General features: G+C 40.6%; 2 protein-coding genes across 2 annotated transcripts in view; one reads left to right on the top strand and one right to left on the bottom strand.

Annotated features, from left to right (window-relative positions):
• LOC103922933 (chromosome unknown open reading frame, human CXorf40B) overlaps window positions 1-21789 on the bottom strand; it is a 700660-nt gene that overhangs the window by 383509 nt on the left and 295362 nt on the right. The gene's annotated exons all lie outside the window — the stretch shown is intronic.
• Window positions 1-21789, top strand: part of AFF2 (AF4/FMR2 family, member 2) — a 256405-nt gene that overhangs the window by 98209 nt on the left and 136407 nt on the right. Inside the window, exon 4 of the mRNA XM_009331422.1 lies at window positions 1239-1283. Within this exon, the coding sequence (XP_009329697.1) occupies window positions 1239-1283 (45 nt within the window). The remainder of the gene's footprint in view (window positions 1-1238; window positions 1284-21789) is intronic.

The raw sequence follows: 21789 nt of genomic DNA, 5'->3' as shown, positions 1-21789 counted from the left end.
AGATATGGGGAAAATGTGCTACATTAGCAGAGCGTGAACTTGGTGATCTAATAGGTCTTTCTGGTCTTTGACTTTTGTAGCCGTGTGGATTTATTCTTGAAGCTTAGTGCTGGCTGAAATATAGGAGGAAAGCCATGGTCAGTGCTTTTGGTCAAGCACTATAGCAGATTAGGATGACAGGGATTAAGTTTAGTCATGAGTGTCTTTTACCAAACTAGTTACCAAGGGCAATAAGGTAGAAGCATCGGGCAGAAAAGTCTCACTGAGTATTTATGGTACGAAGCACGCACCTGGTTTTTTGGTACCTTCCTGAATATTGTCTCTTCCTCTTCTGCTGTACCCCTATGATAAGAACCTATCATAACTACCTGCAAGTGCTACAAAATGGTTGTACGTACAGTTCAAGTCTGCCAGTTGTTTATGTAATTGTTCACAGTATTTAGAGGTTTTGTGCTCTTTCATGTCCTTGGAATGAGGGAATGTGGCAAATGCTGTAAGTACCATTTAAACTAGTATTTTCAACTGGAAGACGTTAAGGGCACTACTGTGTGTGTGCGTGGGTATGGTTGTGTGCATAGATACATCGCATCTTTCTAAGGCGAGAAGGAATGTCTGTCAAGCCTCTTGAGGTGGATTCCTGTGTGCTGTTCAGTCTTCAGAGGATACTTTACCTGCAACAGGCTGATGAAGTGAGGGACAACAAAATCAGCAGCCACCCTTATAGTCCAACCAGTATTTTACTACAGTATATGTTTGAGTTTTAAGAGCTGTCTTGGCTGTTAGCCTATTAAGCTGTAGGATAAGATAGTTGATGATAACAGCTTCCTCCGAACTGTTATCACCTCTGTCCTTTGCTGCAGCGTACGGCAAGTTAAACCAAACCTCGCCTTCTCTCTGAAGGCTGCCGATAGGAGTAACAGTGGGATCTTCTTCAATTACAGAAGTTTCAGGCAATTCTAGTGCCAGTTCTCAACTGTGAGGAAATCAGAGTTCTTTATTGCTTCAAAAGTGTCGTTAGGAGCACAAAGCAGCGCAGAAGAAAAAAACAACTTTTGACAAAATGGGTCCTGCTGATGATTTATGTTGATCTGAACTGGAAAATTTGGTAGGCAGCAAGCGTGGATACAGCAGTCTTCAAAGAGAGGCAGTTGATTGTTAGCTGTTCACCTATGTGGTTGTAGCCACTGAACTTTGCATCCAACACCTGACTAAGCATTTCTTTTTTTCTTTAAACCTAGGTTGCCCTTCCCAATGATTCCAGCTGCGTGGAAGAAATATTGCGGGTGAGTAATACCCTTTGCTTTTGTATCTTTTGTGTTATTGTAGTACTGTTATTTCATCTTTCATGGAGAAGGGTTATATGGCTGTCTTCAACACTGTCATTAAATAATAACATATTAGTGGGTCTGTATTAAAGAGACACAGCCAAACGGTAGGCCCAGGGTGCTCCTTAGTAAGTAAGGTCAGTTCACCTAATACTCTTCATCTGCTGGCTTGTGTCGGTCAGGATTTACACACGTTCCTGTTCTTTTTTAAGCTCTCAGTCTCTGTGAGTCTCTCCAGGACACATTTCTCTCCTACCCTGAGGTGGAGTCGCCTTAATTCTCCCACTCACAGGCTGACCTACAGTCTTCCTCCTTCTTCCCCCAAAACTACAGTTGCTCATCATTCATGGTTTTGTTAAAGACCTACAGACATTTTTTTCTGGGAGCTCTGGTCAGTGGTTGAATACAGAAAATTAGAACAACCACTCCAGACTGAGCATGGCTTAATTGCAACGAGGTTGTATAACAAGAAAAAGGGGAGCGTGCACAACTTGTATACATGTAAATCTGCCTTACTTTAAGTGTAAGATGGGCTTTTCCTCAGACACCACAACTTTGGGGTCCCCTATTGGCAGTGAGAGTTCTCTGGGGGCAGATTTGCAACCCACCAGTCCCTGTCTGGGATTTAGGTTTTTATCCTCATGGGTTGAGTTTCCCATCTGTCAAGAGCTACCTCTCTGGGATTGCCAGCCAACCTGCTGGTTTTCAGCGTAGAGGGGATAAAATTTCAGTGGGAATTTGTGCCAGCCACATCCTTATTACTAGGAGCAACGGGTGCAAACTAAACCAGACCTGAAATCATGTATAACAATCATGCCAACTTGCTTGCAAAGACATGGACATATTCTTGCTTATAAAAAAAATAGGCTTCTCAGTATTCATTGCAATCCAGAGTTAAGTAGTTTGGGAAACTTGCTCCTGTTTTGTGTACACACATTATCTTAGGATGCTATTGATGTCCTTATGGGTTGCCAGTGTTGCTGCAGAAGTACGTTGAACCAGCAGGCAAGCATGCACGCGCAGACCTGCAGTAACAGAGGAGTATGCATTTGTATGTGCACCCAGAAGCAATGAATGCAAGGAAATAAGTAAAATTTAGTTTCAACCTTCAGAGGGAGCAGGGGTTTACTGCCTATAGAACACTAAGGGAGCAAAAGCAAAGAAAATGTTGAAAGGCTGTGTGAAATACTTGATACATTTTAAATGTCTTCTTCCCCTGTTTAAATATTTCAATTAGGTTCATTACTGTAGTTGGAATGAATGACTTTTTAGCTGGGGAAAGCAGTTGTTTTCTGTAAACAGCATCAAAAGGAAATGTGATGTAGGGAATTTCAGGGATCAATCATCCAGGTGACAGTTTTAATGTGGGAACAGTGCATATAAATCACAGGAAGCAGAAATGTCTTTTTTCTAATCAAGAGGAGGTGATCCTATTTCCTACCCCATGACTGTAATTTGAGTCAACAGACAGACGCAGAATGTCCCGGGCTTCCTTCTGAAACCTGCTGAAATCGGTGCAGGACTTTCTGTTGTCTTCAGAGGGTGGGGATGAACTGCAGAGTCCCTGCGGCTGCAGGCAGCACCTCCTGCCACCAGTAGGCTGTTAAACTCGGGGGGACTCTTGGGGTGGACAGACCAGGGATTTGGCAGGTTTCCATGTCTCTGGGGATCTGTCTCACAAGGACATGTAATGGGCACCCAAAAAAGGGACACGAACCAGCAGAACTTTCTTGACTGCCGGGTGCAGATGCCCAGAGGTAACCCCATGCCCAGCCTAGCCATCCAGGTATGGAGCAAACCTGTCAGCCATAGCCACAGGCGTAGCCAGAAGCCATCCTGAGCATATGAAACCACCTGTGCTGGGGAGCAGGTATGGGTTTGGCACGCCGCAGGTGAGCGTGGGGCCTCAGCCATGGTTCGTCTGGGATATGCGCTCCCTCACCACAGGCGCAGCTAGGTAGTGTTGTTAGATGGTGAGGCTGGCTTTGTATGCCATCAGCGTGGTGTTAGGCAGCTCTGGGCGCTGACAGGCTGTCTGCAGCCTTCTTGTAACCTGTCTGCAAGCAGGCTGCAGGCTGCCAGCAAGGCCCTGAGTGTATGAAAGCAGCAGATCACAGAGCTGCTTCTGGGGCTGCCCATCAAAGGCCAAGCAAACCCCAGTCCCAGTTGGTTGCCTTCAGTGGCAGCGTTTTAGGCTTTCAACTTCATATGGTGCTGAAGCACACATGGAAGTAGAAGTACCTGAGTTTTGTCAATGACTTTGTTCTTCTCAAATTTATAATGCAGAATAAGCTAGCGGGAAATGTGTTTTGGCTGCATGCAGAGTACCATATTCTACTTGATAGGCAATGGAGAGAAAATAAGTAAGAGAATGTGATGCCCAGCAGTGGTCAAAATCCAGTCTTCAGGCTCCCCGTGGAAGCCCTGTGTCAGGAGATTCAAGCTGTCTGCTCCAGATGAAAGGATGACCCTTGGTTTCAGCAGCGATCTGTGTTTTGAGAACCTGGATTAAGTCCCCAGCCCTGACAGATGCTTCCTGGCCTTTTGGGGCCGTTTACATAGGCTCTGAAGAGCCTTTGGGAGTGTGGGCCTCAGCTCCCTGATGGCAGCTTCCCCAGGTAAAAAAATAGGCTACTAACATTTCCGTCCTGTCAGGGATGTTGCAGAGGTAAACAAGGATTACAAGACAGTCAAGTCCCAAAGGTAGACAGATGGGGCTGTAATACTGTGCATTTTGACCCACCAAACCGTTGGCAACAACTGGCAATTTCAGCTCTGGGCCATGTCCGCCGCTGAGCTGTGTGCCCCAAAGTGCTGGAGGAAGGGTGCTGCTGCCTGCCTCGCCCCAGCCCTGCCAGTCTCCGTTGAGAGCATTTCATGCCTTGAAGTTTGCTTTTTTCTTTTTTTTTTTTTTTTAAGTCAGGGAATTAAGTGACTTAATTCAGTTTCACCTCTCAGAAAGACACAGTAAGTCTTGTAGGTTTTTTTGCTAGACTTTAAAGGAAGAGGGACCCAAGCTAAGATCTGTGACCTCTGATTTTACAGAGCTCTTTTTTCAAGCTGAACTTGATTAATGTTTTTCGTAATTGCAGAGGTTTGCAATTCCTAATCTCTGTCTTCTTTTTTTTTTCCTAGAAAAAAAAAAGTTTAATTGAGTTTATGGTCAAAAATTTCCAACTGAGTGAGGGAAAAGGTCTTGAGTCCGCTCAGACCCCTGAGTCTTCAGAGACAAAATTTCACAGTCCTTCAAATTTCCTGAAACACTTAGCCACTTTTGTCATCTTGTGTAAACACTTTAAGGACTGTTCCTGATACTACAACCAAAGGTTAATGGCAGACCAGTCTCCTGTTGATTTTGCTTTTCTAACAAGGATGGCTGAGAAGGTTGTTTAAAATAATAATAATAATAATAATAATAACAATAATAATAATATCTCTCTTGTACAACTAAGGCCAAGCTGTAAAGGTAGTACAGGAGATTTACATTTAATACAGGTTGCTAATACCAAATTGAAATATGAAGGCGAATACACTGGTGGTCGGTACACTTTTTTCTGTTCCAAAATGTGGCTTATTTTTTTTAAACCAGCATAGTGGTTTTGAAAGTGTGGATAACATGGAAGACAGGCAATCAGCAGTGTGTATGTGTGTGTAATTCACATTTTATTAATATGGATTTAAATTAAGTTGTCACTTGCTATGTGCAGCCATTGAGAAATGAGTTCATTGAAATGTTGTGATACAAGGTGCAGATGGGGCGGGAGAACTGACATTTTAAACCAGTGTTCTGAAGCTGTTACTTGTGCCTCTTGTACCAGTGCTTTACATCAGTGTGCCTTGCTGTCATTGCGCGTTATATGAACCGTCGTGCTGGTCCAGGCATAGGGGTGTGTGTAGGTGTGACACTTGAGTGTGAACTGGCAGCGATCCTTTTTCTGCCTATAGAGAGCACAGAAGGGACCTCTCTTAGCATTGGTTTAGCTCTGGTTAAGAGGTGATAAGCATACAACATTACATGGGAAAGAAAGGAAATTTGATTTAACTAAATTTTCTTGAGGACTTGTAGTGTAAATTGAAATTTTGGGCTAGGTGTTTAGGCAATTGATGAGACATAATCCCGCAGAAGTGAGGCTCTGGTTTGTACACATGAAGCTTTCGTGTCTGTGTTGCTAACCATCTGAGCAGGCACTTCTGTCTAAAAATCTGTCCCTGCTTAGAGGAACAAAAGAATTCTTGTAGGTGCATATTCGCTGTAGTAAGGCATCAAGTAACTAGATGGACTTCTGATGTTATGTGGACAGCTGTGATTTAATTAAAAGCTTTCTAGTCAGGAAGCAAAACAAATTCTAAATATAATTCAGATTGTAATTAGTATAAAAATGACTGGAATTAAATGAGCAAAGTCTATAATTTGTATGGCCTTCTATTCTTCTGATGACTAGCTCGTGTCTAATGACATTGGAGAATATGTAAATTGATCAGCAGGTGAAAATGCCCTTGACTGGGCAAATTATGTGTAGTATTACCTTCCTTATGCCAATTGAAAGCACTAACGGATTTAATATGTATCATCCATAGCTGAGGTGAGCTGTTCACAGAGGAAAATTAGACTGTAACAGATATAGCCCATTATTTGCCCCTCAATAATTGTTTTCTCTTCTAAAATACAAACCAACATTGAAGAACGATGCTAAACCCTATTATAATAATTGTAATTTGAAAAATACAGGTACACTGTCCAGTGTGGTTACAAATGCACTTAGTAGCTGACAGGCAGTTTAAATATTTTCATGTGGAATCTGGGGGCTTGCTGGGGAGGACATGATGTGAATTTAAAATGATTATCCAGACGTCATTGGACAAGTGAATAACGAGCTGACTGGCCTAGTAAATCATGTGAACCTGTCAAATGTGGGAACACGTTGGGGAGGAGATGATGTCAAGTAACAGTAACTTAGCAACCTGGCATTTAGCTGTCCAGAGAATGAGTAAGAGTAGCCACTTTTAAATAGCTGAGTAAATAAATGAATCCCTATATGTCTTAGGTGTGCTATAAAAATAGCCCAGCACCGTATGTTTTGTGTCAAGCTGCTTCTTTCTCCAGGATAAGGTGATTTATTATTTCTATTGAAATGAAAAAATGGATTGAAAAGTTAACCCACGTGTAAATGTGTATCTGCGGCCTTTGTCCTTCGTCTGGCGTGCAGCCTTTGGAAGCGTGTAAGGAACAGGTAATAGCCTGCTTTGAAAAAGGCAACATGTTACAACTGCAGGTTTGGTTTTTTTCTTTAGACTTTGCTTATGTACATGAAGATTTGGATGGATAAAAACAATTAATTTCTTAGCAATTTCCAAGCCATTGCATTTTTCAGCTTTTTATCAGCATTTTCTCAATGGAGGCAGAACCAGTTTCTGCTCTCACATCAAAATAAATCAAGGCGTAATTCCACTGACCTCTGATCTCATTTGAGTTCATTGAATTCTTCTTCCTCCCACACTGGTATAAATTGGCAGCAGCTCCACTTACGTTGCTGCTGCTGTTATTAAATAAAAAGGAGTTACCCCTGCATTACTTTAGGTATACGTAAAAGCAGCAACTAGTCTTTTGCTCTGATGACTCTCTAGAAGTAGTCTCGCTCCAGAAAATGGAAATGCTGAGTCGTTCTTTCAGAACAGCTCATTCCTGGTTTGGTAGGTAATCAGCTCAATTCTTGTCTCAGTACCACCACAAGCATTCAGCAACAATTCCAGGAAGGTCAAAAGAAGCCTTTTCCCAGCATTTTGTGCACTGTCCAGCCGTATACACACAGGCACAGTGAGATCAATAGTTGCAGTCATTTGAGGACAGCCTGGTGTAGGCTTGAAGTGCAAAAGGCTCTTTCGGAGCTGGAGAATGCAGCCTTAGGTCTTCCCAGTCTAGAGCAGACCCTTAACACGGAGGCTCACCTTGGCCACTGTGAGTTGCACCTGAACGCAGCAGAACAAGATTATTTGAGGTTTTGGCCATTCACCTTTACAGTGACAATATTATGGTGCCACCCATGAGAAAGGCACCTCAGGAGCATTATTCCAAAGCTGTCTATATTAACTTGAAGGTACCTAATGTAGAAAACTCAGGCTAGCTGAGTAGGAAGTTGGCATGAGCCAATGCCCAACTACTTAGCTTATGCGGTTGGTTTTGTGGGCCAGCGCTGCACTGCTGGCATGGCACAGGTTAGGTATGAGAGGAGTTCACTTGTGATGTAGATATATACTATAAATCTGCTTTGTGCCACCAGATCAACGCAAAGCAGACTTCATGCTGTTGGGGAGGTGACGGGGAGAAAAGGTTGCCTGTCTGATCTGACAAATGCATGTGGGTGTGCAGTGTTTCCTGTATTCGAAAGGTGGTGTTTTGCACCTGCCTGTTATAGGGATAAATGCCTCTTCAAGATGTAAGGCAGCAAAAGATTAGGCCTTTGTCAGGACAGACAAGCAAGGTCTGATTCCAGCCTGCAGGGACATTTATCAAATAAAGGTTTTATTTTCATAGCAGTATTAAAGAAATTATTTAGCGAAGAACTTTGACACGTAAAATCTGATCATTATGTGGGTCTATTGCAGCCTGCCTACACTGTAACAATAAAAAAAGATTACAAAATGTATTCAGGAAAAGAGAAAGAGATTGCGGTGCACCTATTTCAAACTCACTATTCAATTCTGTTTTCTTATCTCCTTAACCATAATATTTTAACATATATTTTTGTACTGCCAAATTGAAATATGGCTGATTTCAGTAGTAGTATATAATTCTGCTATCATTGCCAGATTTACCATTGCTACTAAGATTACTGTAACGTGAGCTGACATCAGAAGAGTTTGGACACGTATTACTGCTCCTGAAAAGAATGAAAGCACTCTCATGAGAAATGAATGACTAAATGAAAAAGTGTTAATTCTTACCTGTTTTCCAAGCTCTTCAGCATCTCTTTTGCACCAAAACAACCACTTTTCATTTCTCTTCCTCATTGACAGTCACTTCAGAAATGATCCACTATGTATTGCAACATGTTACATGCTCGGCATCCTCACTCTGATTCAGTACTCTGTTATGATAAAAGTAATGGTATTTTATGAGAATATACAAAATATTTTTTTAAAAGCCAGTCCAAACAAGACAGTAATTCAAGCAAAGTCATTGTCTTGGAGGAAAAGATAGTAAGTTTTGCAACTTCTGTGGAAGATCAGGTGCACCCTCTGCAGCACTTAAAAGTTTTGGTCACTTCACATACTACTTTGTCAAATACCTCTAAGTTTCGTATTTCCAGAAATAACTAGGACTGAAACAAAAAATGTGGGAAAACGAGTTGATGGGGACTTGTAGTTGAGTGGACAGTATCATAAAACTAAGATTTCTACTCCAGATTTGCAGACCCATGGGACCTGACTTCCCGTCCCTTTTCATCATTGTAAATAAAGAGTAACTCCCTTATCTTTGAGTGAAAGTGCGAGAGAAAACAGACCCAAGGAATCTGTGATGTCAGATCAACTTTGACCTTTTGTATGCTCCCATGAACAAAAAAGGCCCCAAGTGCTGAACTCGATGGAAAATTTTAAACACTTCTACACTGTTATAGTGTTTGGCTTTAGCTGTACCAGGTATCCTCCCTTAAGGACCTCGTGGGCTGTATGAATTTATGTTGTACAAACGCATGATTAGAAACTTCAGAGCCTGTTGTGTGCCTGTCCTGGAGTACTGCTGCCTATTCCAAAATGACTGGTAACAACAGCAGAAAAGCCATCTGAAGCGCCTATACTCCATTTGCACAGCTTACTACCAAAGTATTAAACAAAAAAATCTAGTCCTATTTTGAAATATGGGTAGTAGAAAATTCCTCTGGTCTCAGATTAATCATTTCTGTTATTTCGTCTTGTCCTGTCAAAATGAAACATGGTTAAATATGGGTATTGAGTGTTTAAACTGCTAGCAATGTTACCTTTCATTTAAGTAGATTAATAATGTGTACTCTACATAACAAATTGCTTTAGGCACAGAATGAAGACATTGAAAACATATTAAAATTGAGTTAGACTTTCTGAAATGAATGCATGCTTTAGAAAGAATTCTGGTTTGAAATGACAAAGTCTGTAGCATCTTCTGTGGTTCTTTATCTCACAAAAGGGAAGGGCACCATTTTCGCAGCCCTGAGGGCAAGTGTCGCGGGTTTTAAGTCCTGGTAGGAAGCCTCCCTATAAGTCAGTTCTTCAGCTCTGCTGAAGAAGCTGGTGTGGCCCATGAAGGATAAGTTGGCCATATGCGGTTAGTCAACAGAAGCAGAGCTAGGAAAAGGCTAGGCAGACTTGCAGTGTCCAAGGGAAGACAGGGCTGGAAGATGTAACTAAATGAATCTTCAGAAAGAGTTTCAAGAGCTCTCCTCTTTGAAATTCTCCTCTGAAGTTTCAGCTGGCCATGAAAATCAACCTAAAAAAATTGGTTGGTTGTTAAAAAAAATGTATGTAAGGAAAGAACTAGAGAAACGAGAAAAAAAAAAAAGGACCAAAAAGGGGCCAGGTACTTGAGGAATGCTCAGTTTCACTGCTTTAACTATACCCATCATGTTGCAACCTTTGATGCTTCACTGTACTTGTGCTCTTAGAAGGAAAGTAAAGAAAACAGGACAAAGATGACACCTGCAGTAAACCTGAAGTTAGAACTTTGAATCTCCTTGTTGTTCTCAGAGGAAATGGGTGGAAGTGTTCTGTTACAGCAGATACCAGGAATATTTGTTGCCATTTTCTTCATGTACTGCAGTCTAAATTTAACCCAAGTCACTCCTAACCTCTTCTTCTTAAGGCAAGAGTACAGACACCAACTGAGTTATGGGCCAAGAAGTATTTCTTCCTGAGAGATCCCCTGGATGAGCAGGTGGACTTTCTTTTCCTTTGGAGGAGTCATATGGTGAAACGCTATCAGCCTTGCCAGCCTCCATGGGGTTTGTGGAAGCAGCTTAACATGGGAAAGCAGACTTGCAGTCATCATCTGTCTTAAGTTCAAGTTATTCCACATTCTGTAGAAGGAAGCTGCCTTTTTGGAGGGAGCAATTTATGTCTGTGCTACTTGCCATTGACCTGTAGGCTTTTCAGACTGTCATGCAGCATAGTTAACGGAGCTCTTTCTGAAGGTGTCTCCCTTCTTACCTGTGGAGGTTGTTTCAGCTGTCAAAGTCTTCAGAATACACCACTTCACACCTGCCAGTAAAAGGCTGATATGGTCCATCTTCCCATCTCTTTGAACATCCTCTCAATAAATGTTTGAATACATAGACTCAGATAAAACATCCTACCTTTAATCTTCCTGTATAACCTTGAGATGGCCCTTCGCTCCACAGCGTCCCTTCTATGAAATGGGGAAATAGAACCTCACCCGCACTGCCATTGTGCTGCGTAGTTAAATTAGTTGCTAGCAAAATGCATTGAGGTCCTCAGCTGGAATTATTGGTGTTATACTTGTGCAAAAGCAAGGCTCAATCAGATATTTAAAATTGTACTACATACTGTGGCTTATCCATTTCTATAGAGAATTTCTAACATTTCTTTAAAGAAAGCGTGTCATTGAATTTAATGTTCTGAGAAGCCTTACGTACTTCCAATCTATTTTAGCCATGTGTTTCAAATTTTGCTTATAATTGTGTTTTTTATTGAATATGTAATTTCCTTTCAATTTCTTAATACAGTACATGGGTTTTAATACACATTTGAGAAGAATGCACACTGTGGATGGGAGGCACTTCTGAGCGTTTTCAAATTGTCACAGTAAAATTGTCACATTTGTTTAATTAGCCTGTAGAACCTGCCACATTGATTTATGTCAGCTGTGTAACAATTTCTTTGGATAGCTAGAAAATCTGACCAGAATGCTTTGCTTTTTTTTTTTTTTTCCCCGAGGAATTTTTGATTTAAAGACAGTCATACAGGCACCCAGCCTTGCAGAAATCAGCTGAAGAAAATGTCAGGCTGTAGCATTAGAAAGGAAGATGGTTTTATTAGTTCAAGGCATTGAGGTGTTTGTTGACCATTGTTCAGAGGCAAGAGATAAAAACTGACTACAAACATGAATCTGAAGTTCAGACCTAAGTGCCCGGATTTATGTTTGTTCAACATTCTGCATGCACTGTTTATTCTACCTGCTGCAAGTGTTACTGTATTGGCTGTGAGGGCTCTGGTATGGGTGTCACTAGAAACCCTGTTCTCAACAGTTTACAGCTCTTCTTTAAATATTTCCTCTATTCCAAAATTTCTGTGCAACATGTAAGCAAATATTGGGGGGGGGAGTTGGAAATAATGCCTGCTAGTACTTCGCAGGGTGAAACAGGAACAACATGGACACACATGGACTTAGGAGACTTGCATGGGTTGCTAATGGAAAAAAAAAAAAAAGGGCAGGGTAGAGTTCATTGCATTTGCTGATGGTTGAGTGGGTGATTCGAGGCATGGACCAAATTTCACCTCTGGAGCCAAGCTGGAAAATGGCAGGTACTGATCTCTGGTGAGGAATGCTTTGAGATCTTCTGATGGAATTTATTGCACAAGCACTGAGCGTTAAAAGCCCCTTTGGGCTTTGTAGTCCATTAATTTCTTTGCCATGAGTATATCCTGCTAAAGAATATGTTGTTTGTGTACCCCAAGGTACAGTAACCTTTAAAAATATTCTTCTGAGCTTCAGAAAAAGAATTTGGTGTTTGGTTTGTAGGAGAACATTCCCAGTAGCGATTTTTTTATTTTTTTTAGATCAAGCCAACTAATCCCTTCCCACTTATTCCAGTATTTTATCATTTCTAACCTCTTGAGTCCCTAATCTTTTCAATAAGAGGTCTGAGCTGCCAGTTTATCTGAAAAGGAGTGTTGTACCAATCAAATGAAAACTGGCGCTCAGATTTTTTTGAAGAGCAGCCCCTTGTCATTTCCAAGTTCAGACAAAAACAAAGAACGCAGCTTCAGCAGTGAGGCATTCACTGGAGGCTTCTTTCCATGAAAATAGTTATCACTCCTTTTTTCCTTGGCAATTGAGTCATTGTTGCTTTTAAAAGAAGTTGTCATGATCTCCTCATTACCATTTTTCTTAATATGATAAGTGTAAACTACAAGAAAGCTATCATGTTTGAAAGGATACAGGAGCCCTAAGGAATGTTACGCTAACTGCTTGTGCTCTTTGAAAAGGCTTAGGCTGGGAATTTGACTAAATGTATCATTCTGTCTCCTTTGCAGCAGCATTGTCATTTTGTAGTGTCTTTCACTTATAACACAAGTTACCTTTCAAATAGAATGCCGTGTTACTGCATCTAGCCTTTGTATCTCTCCAGCAAAGTGAGATCAACGACTCCTTTTGGTAATTGCTTGAACATGATAATACATTGCACTTTGTACTAAAAAAAAAAGTATTCTTTGGCAGGTTTATTCCGGTTTGTCTTTGTATGATAACTGGTAACTGTCAGTGTTTGACACCAGCTGGAGTTGCAAATAGCGCTAACTGCTTAGAGCTAAGTAGTAACCATAGGTCTACTGGGTGGTCTTTTCTTGGGCTTGCTCCAGGTTTGTTCTGGATTGCTCATATGACCCCTGATAAACTATTACTAATGAACAGTTTGCTATTCCTTTTTGGCCATCTAGAAGCAACAAAGACAATACATGTCATTGTCTAGTAATGTAGATACATAATTTTTAAATGCTGGAGCAGGAAACTTACTGTGTTTTAGTGCTGTGGCCTTTGTGTCCTATTCACTGGTTTTCCTGTGGGAAAAAAAGTAGTGTAGTGTTTGGAGACAGAAAGGTTATGGACTTTGCCCTTTTTCAGCCCTGTTGTTAGGAGTTAGTTTGTTTCAATGTAGTTTGTTGTCAGAAGGTTTTAAAAAATGCAGGCACGGGAGGAGGATATACTAAACTGTTGTATAGTCTGAACATGCTGATTTCAGATGTTAGGACCGCTCTGTGTGGGACCAAGCATCCTCAGCTGTCATACGTCTTAGTGGCAGTTCTGAGTATTTAATGTTTCCAACCTCAAACTTATTAGCTTTGTAAGAAAGAATGAGCTGGGAAATGAGGAATCAAATGCATGTGACAGTGGGAATCTGTCTACCAGAAATACTCTGAAGCCTCCATACCTTAAGGGAGATCAAAAAAGACCTCAGCATGTTTTGGCTTCGGTTTTCTTTACTCTTTAAGCTGGCTTATTTGGGTAAGGCTGACATGCCAAAAAAGTATATGTTGTATCAAAACATCGTCTATAACATACATCCATTTTTTCTACACCTGTTAGCTTAGCAGGAGTGGATCAAAGGGGAGTGTTGGCATGATTTACAGGACACACAGATGCAGGAACAGACCTGCTTCAAGGCACAAGTGAGGAAAAGGAAATCCAGACTGAAATGTTTGTTCTTTTCCAAAGGCTAAAATTACTGTAATAAATGCCAGGTCGCATGATAGGGTTTCAGGTGGCTGCTTAGGTCTTTCTGTAAGAGAAGAGAATTAAAGGGTTGAGCGTGAGAGGTGGCAAGGACTCTACCTCTGTGTTACAGGACAGAACCCATAGTGTATTTTTTGGCAAACATGCTAAGCTTTTAACCTTACAAAAAACCAGAGTGCCAAATTAGAGGATCCAATGATCAGGCTTCAGTTTAAAGTTTTCTGTCCATCCAGGGCTTGCTGAATGCTGATCAAGCTGGCTATGTTGTCGGCCCAGGATTTTCTAGCCAATATTCACTGTTCCCAATTTCCAGCCAATATTCAGAAGTTCCACTGCTGCCCTAGGCATTGCCTAAGACAAAAAATGAGGCAGTCTTTGCCCTCAAAGCATTCAGAATCTCTGATGTAGGGACTGGGAAGATAATCATACTCCATAGGGGAGAGTGCATTCTTCATACACTAAGGGAGAAGCAAGCTTTAAACTGGGACACACAGTAGAGAGAGCATCACATAGATGAAGAAAAGGAAATGGTGGAAAACGACAGCTTCTGTAAGGGCAGGTTTGAGCTTTTCTAGGTGTTCACTGTCTTCGCTTAAGCCTCAGACCACTGTTTCAATGGCATTACAGTTGAGGTGTTGATGAGACCATATAAGAGGGAAACACTCAACATTAAAAAGAAATGCCACCCTGGCACACCCACTCAGGAAAACCCATGCTGCAATACTGCTTGTGTGGTAAGCAGAATAAAAGAGATCTGGCATATTCTTAGTTTTGAAGGCAAAAAAACAGCTTTTATAAAAGATTTCAATGTGTATTGTACAGCAGTGTGTGGTAGCTTAATTTCTTTGTATTTGATGAGTAATAACTTGGAGTCCAATTTTAATGAAAGCAAATCACGGCGTACGCAAAAGAATTCAGCTTTGAACTCAAATAAGTTGCCTAACCTGGTTTCTTAATTTCCCCCTATATGCTATTTCAGATAATTGATGCTCCTGTTTTAAGACTAAAGCTGGTGTCTTCTGGCACAAGTTGATGCTTTCAAATTCCTGATGATTTTTAGACTCAGTTTCATCATATTGTTAGGATGTGGGTTATAAGCTGCTTACATGGGTCTAAAACTTAGTGCACAATGTAAAACTTAAACAGTTTCTGTGCTAAGCTTACAGAACGAGAAGTTTTGTAGTTTAGTAATTTAATTTTGCCTGATGTTGAATTTGGAGATTTTATTTTTTCACAACATTGGCATAAGTGGCTATAGAAATTAAATGCATTTTGTAATAAATTACATGGATAAGGTCTTGTCATGTGACTACATAATTCACTGTTGTATTTTGTATGAAAAAAAACATGAATTGATTACATCTGGCAATGTAAAGGAGATGGTGTAATGTATTGTATAAATGTGCACAGTGGAGTGCCTCAGGGTAGATGTAGTCTTGTTTTGTAACTGTAAATTATCGTTCTGCTCTCCTCTTGGTGTGAACCCTAAGTTTCAGAGAAGAAAACAGGCGATTCAAGACATGCTTTTTTGCTTGTGAAGCTCAGGATGGATGGAACAAATTACCAGATTCCCTTAAACAAGTGCCAGCAGTGAATAGTTTCAAAACACAGTTGCTTATTTACTTGGAGAAATGTTGCCAATGTTTTTTAAATTGCAGAGATGAAATTACATGTTGGTATTAGTAACTTTTGAAAGAATTAGCTTTTTATTACTTATTGTGCCTTTGTTTATATTATACTGTTGTACTGCCAGGATGTTATGTTGTATTTAACAGTTCAATGCATACTTCCTATCTGTTGGGGCCCTCATGAAAATTAGATGTGCCATCCCTGGAGATGGTTACCAACAAGTATCGTTTTGAATAAATAAAATCAATGGGATATGGCTGTGCATCTCAGTGGGGATGAGAAGCTGCCAAGAACAGGAGGTATTGCATTGGCCATACTGTCCACAGCAAGACTCTGGTACTGTGTATTGGGCAACAAAATCATTAGTTTAGTTACCGAGAGTGACAGATGAAGGATGCCTAGCTTTCTGGAAGTGGGTTTAGTACACGTGACTGCAAGTACCTGAATATTTACAGGCGTATCATTAACTTTTAGGACTCTCAAACCGGTGTTAGCTGGTGTTAACTAATATCTGGTTCGGGATGCAGTATTAAACCGACAGGATCTCAGTACAGTTGAGAATTAGTAAGTATGGAGGATCAGGATTTTACCCTCATGATTGCTCTGGTGTTCTTGAAGGGCTCTGTGAAAGAGACAGCACCGACCACTGTCTGCCAGCATCCCAGATGAGTGGGACCTCGAGTCTGACCCATTCTGGCAGTTCCATGTTCCTGACCCATCAGTAGGTCTGTCCAGAAGAACAGTTATATGGAAATACGAATACCTCACATGGCCCAGCATCTCACGTGCTTGGCAAAACTTCAAAGCTTCGATCATTCTCTCCTTGCATGCAGCCATTATGGCCTATCCTTAACAAACCCCACATATTCTGCAAGTAAAGAAGATGCCTCCTGCCTCTCTTGGATAGGAAGTGGAGTTACCTCAGTGTCATTATTTCTGGTCAGCACATGCCTGTCTTTGGACTCTCTGAAGGCTCATGGCTTGTCACAAAGGCAGCACTGGCTCCTGCTTATCTCTTGGACTTTCACTAGAAAGCTTGGGGAATGGTCTAAGACAAAGACAGTGTGGGTCAGAGAGGCAGTCATACATGCAGGATGCATCTACTTTTGACTTCACAATTTCTCAGGCCTCCCTTTTCCACAGAACTCTTAATTCTGTCTCATCATATAAAACTTGTCAAGAAAGCTCTCCCATGTGCTTCCTGTTTCATTTTTTACACGGTGTGAGTCTGCTTTGCCGATTATGTTCTGTGAACCCCCTATGTCCTTCCTGCACTTTACTCATTATAGATAACCTGAGCCTGACAAGACTAGGGAGACAGCTGCTACAGACCTCTTGTTTTGTTGCAGTTCACCATAATGATGTTTTTATAGTAGGACCCTTAGGGGGTTGTGTTGCATGTTCCTGAAAATGCCAAGAACGTGTGAGAAGGTACTTGAGGGCACAAAACCTGCTTGGGATTGAATTGAAGGACTGTCCTGGGCAGTGTGAGCCACATTCAGGACAGCTTTTGACCATATAATCTTCCTGAGGTGGGCCCTGAAGAAAATGATCCTGATTCACCTTGGAGAGAAGTATCCAATCTGTTTCACAGAGGAGCCTTGGGAATAAACTAGTATATGCACAGCGTGGACCATTTGGGGCCCAGTACCCAGCAGGGAGCTAAATCATTTGACAGCATAAACACACTATTTTATAGGCTGTGGTTACTTTTAGGATTGTGTCGGACTTGTTAAATTGGAAATCCGGTGGTGGGTTCATGTGGTGTAGCTTCATTTCTCTCCCCCTAAAACAGCCTCTTGAGCTGAGATGATACCTTCTCACTGTAACAGAGCATTGTTTTTCTTCACATACACGAGATTGGTTAGAGCAATAAGTACATCAATCACGATTTGCTATTTTTTAATTGTCTTCTAAATGCTTTAAGCAAAGAATATGAGTGTTATTAGTTATAGAAGCTACAGTATGAGGAAAATATGGTGAAAAGTGTAAGGTATAAAGGAGTCAGAGAGTATTGAGAAGCTCAACAGAAAAAGAAAATGTCCATATTGCTATCACTTACTTTGTGGATTTCCAAATGTTAAAGTAGGAAAGGAGAACATATGTTGTGAAGTTTATAGTCAACTCCTGTTGGCTTCTAAAGCAATTTCTATATTCATTTTCGCTGAATATCATTTTTGTCTGTCCTTCCCCTTCTTGTTAATATGGAAAGGAATATTAATTTACCATGGGAGGGTATGGAATGCATCCCATTCCCCAGTTGGGAAAGGGAACTTATTTGTTGTCATTGATAAAGCCCACAAGATGAACACTGTGTTTTTAGATTATGGTCAGGGAAATGGTTGCTTTTTGTAGAATAAACTCTAGCTTTTCACTAATAAAATCATGCATGTATGCGCTGTATTTCCAAATGGCTTTCTAGTAGTTTTTGGTACAGTAGCAAGTTAAATTCTAGTATGACAAAGGCATCATTGCAGATGCTGCCACATTGTTCCTCCAAAAATATGTACTGGGCACTAGTCACTGGTAATAAATTTGCTAAAACATTTGCATGAGTAAAAAGTTTCCTGCCTTAACATTCATACCAGGAAAACTGGCTTTCTCTTAGAGGCCATCAGGCCATCACTGAAGTCTCCCCCCACCCCCTTACAGGAAAAAAGGTGTGGTATCCCTTTGATGCTGAGAACTTTTTTTAAGTGCTGAAACACGATAATCAAATGCATATCCATGGATTTATCTATCATGTCCCTGTCAATACTGACGATGTATCAAAATCCCTTCCTCAGGAAGCCTTTGGCCCAGTATAAAGCAAGCTAGATTACTGGTCAGGATATTCCAAACTGCTCATGCAAATTTTCCATTCCTTCATAAGGAATATGAATGAAAAACAACCTGTAGGTTTATTGCCTTTGTGTTCCTTTAGGCTTTAGTGTCATTTGCTTGTACATGTATAAATACATATCTAGATATTAATTCTTTCCTTAGCCTTTTCCCCAAAGATGAAACGGGTTGAGACAGTTTTTAATTCAGTATGCATCACACACATAAAATGTGGCTGCCCCTCATGCATTACTGGCTTCCTAGCAGAGAGAGTTTGATCAGGTTTGTATAAATGTAGAAACCAGAAAGATACTGTGAAACAAGACATGCTTTTTATTAAGGTTGCATTGATAAATAGTTAATAAAACATTAATAAATCATTAATGGAGTCTTTAATAAATGGTAAATCACTTGGTTATCTTTATTCCATCAAGGCAGTAGGTTGCTTAGCACCAGCTGTAACATCAAGTTTGTAATAACCTTAGAACATCTCTTCATCACATATTAATTTTTTCTGAATGTAATTTTAACATACTGTGTAACCAAAGATTGGAGAAAGTTTAAAGCAACAGATTTAGCTAAGAGTTAAAAGTACTGAGAGGGGCAGTTGACAGAGAGAATACCCACTGATAAGGTCTCTTTAGCAGCAGTGGCCTCAGATTGCATTTATTGCTAGCAATGTGTGCAGGGCTGCTCCTCCTCCTGCTCCTCTGGCTGCCCTGTAATGATGTGGGCAAAGTGTTGGTCCTGAAACTGCCTTTGTGGACTCTAATGCCACGGAAGAAAAAGACTAGGATTGTTGCTGTCTTCCTCTGCCTTTTTGTGGATCTACTATCCACAAGAGAGGCAGTAAGGGTAGTGTTTGGCCAACAGAGATCTATCAAACTACAGAACAAGAAAAAGGGCTGGGAAGGGTCTGAGAAATCTCATCATCCACTACACATCCCTGTCCCAATGCAGGAATCAATTCTGCCTAAGCCATTCCTGACTGATGTGTGCTAATATGTTCTTAAGTGTGTTCCTCCAAAGATGGAGTCTGTGTAGCTCTCTGAGCAATCTGTTTCAGTGCTGCACGGTCCTTACCTTTAGAGAGCTTTTTCTTATGTCTAACTGGAATCTTTCTGGCTGCAGTTTAAGTTCATATCCACCATAAAACTGGAGAACAGATTATTCTCTCCTTTTAGCAACAGCTCTTTCTGTAATTGAAGACTGTTCTCATGTCTCCCCTCAATTCTCCCAAGGGAAGTAGCATGAGCCCTATATCTTGGGAGACTTCAAATTAGATCAGGCTAAGCAGTTTAGAGTGCACTGTAGGAAGGGGGAAGCTGCCTCAGTAGGAACGCAGAGTATGCAGTCTAGCTGCTTTTTTCCATAATGACCTCTTAAAGCCTGGCTCACTGCTTTTATCTGTATTTAAAAACACTGCACACTTTCTTTTGAACAAGAAGGAAATGATGGAAAAATGAAATACAGAGAAAGGAAATAAATCTTGAAGGTGGCTATTAATTTTAGCGACTGGTTTTGTAAAGCTATTTACCATCTGCCCCATATCCCCTGTACTCAATTCTCTCGCTCTGACCTTTTCCTTAGAAACTTGCAAGTTTAAATCCTTCCCCAGTCCTCTCCTTCCATTTAAATCGTGATTTGGCCTTGTATCTCTGAAGCCCTTAAAAAGTTTGCTTGGAGTATTTGTATTTTTGGTGATTCATTAGATCGTGTCTGCATGTGTCCTTCTTCGTTACTTACCTGAGGGCTTTTATAGCTGAAAAAAACAGACTTAGCTGAAGAGATGAGCGTGCCTAGCTCTAATAAATAAAGCACATGGAGTCAATTAAAACAATGTTTAAATAATTTTCAGAAAGGAGGATGCTTGATGTTACTACATCAGAGGACCACAGTGACTTTTAAGCCAACAAACTGTGCAGGTTTACTTTCTCATTTAATCTCCAGGTCTATAAAAAAATGCATGCTTCCATAGCAGTCATCTACCCACCCCAACAGTTAACATGATTTTGGAATTATTTTAAGTCCAAACCATGTGAAAATAAATCCTAACTCAATTTTGTGGGATTACTTTGTTTCCATTAAATTCCTCTTTAAAGCATTTCATATGCTTGGTTTTATTATTGTTACTTCCAGGAATTTCTAAATACTTCCAAATTTGGATTGATTAAAGTTTTTTAACTTTTCCTGGAAAAAAAAAAAAAAAAAGAATGCAATTCCCTGCCTACTTTCTCAGGTATTTACAAACCAAGATGTTTATATATGCATCTTAATGGATGCATACACAACACACACACTGTCTGTGTGGTTCTTTATAGTCATAACATATTAGAAGGTAGATATATCAGATTTCACAAGTTAAACAAAATAGAGAGCACTTAAAGATGAAGGACCTCCAAAAGAAATTGGGGCAGAGCAAAGAATGGTGAAGTCATGTGGATGATTAAACAAATGACATCCTTTCTTCTGATTCTCCAAAGTAATGTGCATGCGCTTAAGGAACAGAGTAGGAGAGAGTTAAGCAGACGGTCACATCTCTGCAGGATGTGGGGTTGGGGTTTTGACCCTTCACGGAAAACAGTGCAGTGCCATTTTTTTATGTCATTCTGTAGCTCAGTAGTGCTCTGCGTGAGTATAATATGCAGCTGTGTGGTGGGTGGTGTGGGGTTGCTGCCCATACATTTTGAAGTGACATTTTTCAGATGAGTAAACTCAAAACTTTCTCTACGATCATTCAGGGTTCTTTGGTCAACAGTGCTGTGGCACCTGTCTGCAGGTAGATGTAGGTATGTTTCTTTAAGTAACTATATACTTCCTCACCGCTTCCACGCACAGTGTCTGTTTATATGCTGAGCTTTAAATACTTGTGTTGTTTTGTATGTGTGATCCTATCTGGAATTTTCTATCCAATAATTTTTATTACAGTGATAATTTAAGTGAAATACTTCAATGTAGCTAGCTTGTACCTTTGCAATAGACTTTAATGCTCACAAGGTCACTCTGTAAACACATAGATTGGATAGTCCTAACCTCACTGAAGTTGACTTTTGCCTCTGACCTCAGTGGAGTCAGGATTTCTTACCTTGTAACTGAATTTTCTCAAATAATAGCAGACTCATTTTTCCTTTTCCCACTGTTTTATGTTCACGTGTCCCCTAACAGGGAGATGACTAGATTTGCTTACACTTCAGCCTGCTGAGTTGGTACGCAGTGGACACTAGATGCATTTTGACAGTGAATATTCTGAAATATTTGCTGGCATCACCTTCCCATGATTCCTAGGCTCTGTCCAGCCTTTTATGTGTGGGCAGGAAGAGACTGAGGTCAAGCCTATAATTGCAGTTCTAGAATATGCTTCGTTTCTGCCTTCAATCAGGCTGCCTCTCCTTCTTTTAATTATGTGATACAGTCTCTGTTTCATCGCTTTGCTATGAAGAGATTTGCCACAAAGCAACCTCTATGGCATAGGATTTGGCAGAGGCATGTAGGATTTGAATTATATTATCTCACAGAAAAGTTCACCGGATGCTTAAGTTTTTTTCTGCCTTCCTCTGTGCAGAGGTCAAACAACCT

Source organism: Pygoscelis adeliae, unplaced genomic scaffold (genome assembly GCF_000699105.1).
Source record: "Pygoscelis adeliae isolate BGI_AS28 unplaced genomic scaffold, ASM69910v1 Scaffold100, whole genome shotgun sequence".
In the NCBI taxonomy this organism is placed as follows: domain Eukaryota; kingdom Metazoa; phylum Chordata; class Aves; order Sphenisciformes; family Spheniscidae; genus Pygoscelis; species Pygoscelis adeliae.
Note: the sequence above shows the minus strand (reverse complement) of the source record. Positions and strands in the feature narration are given on the sequence as shown.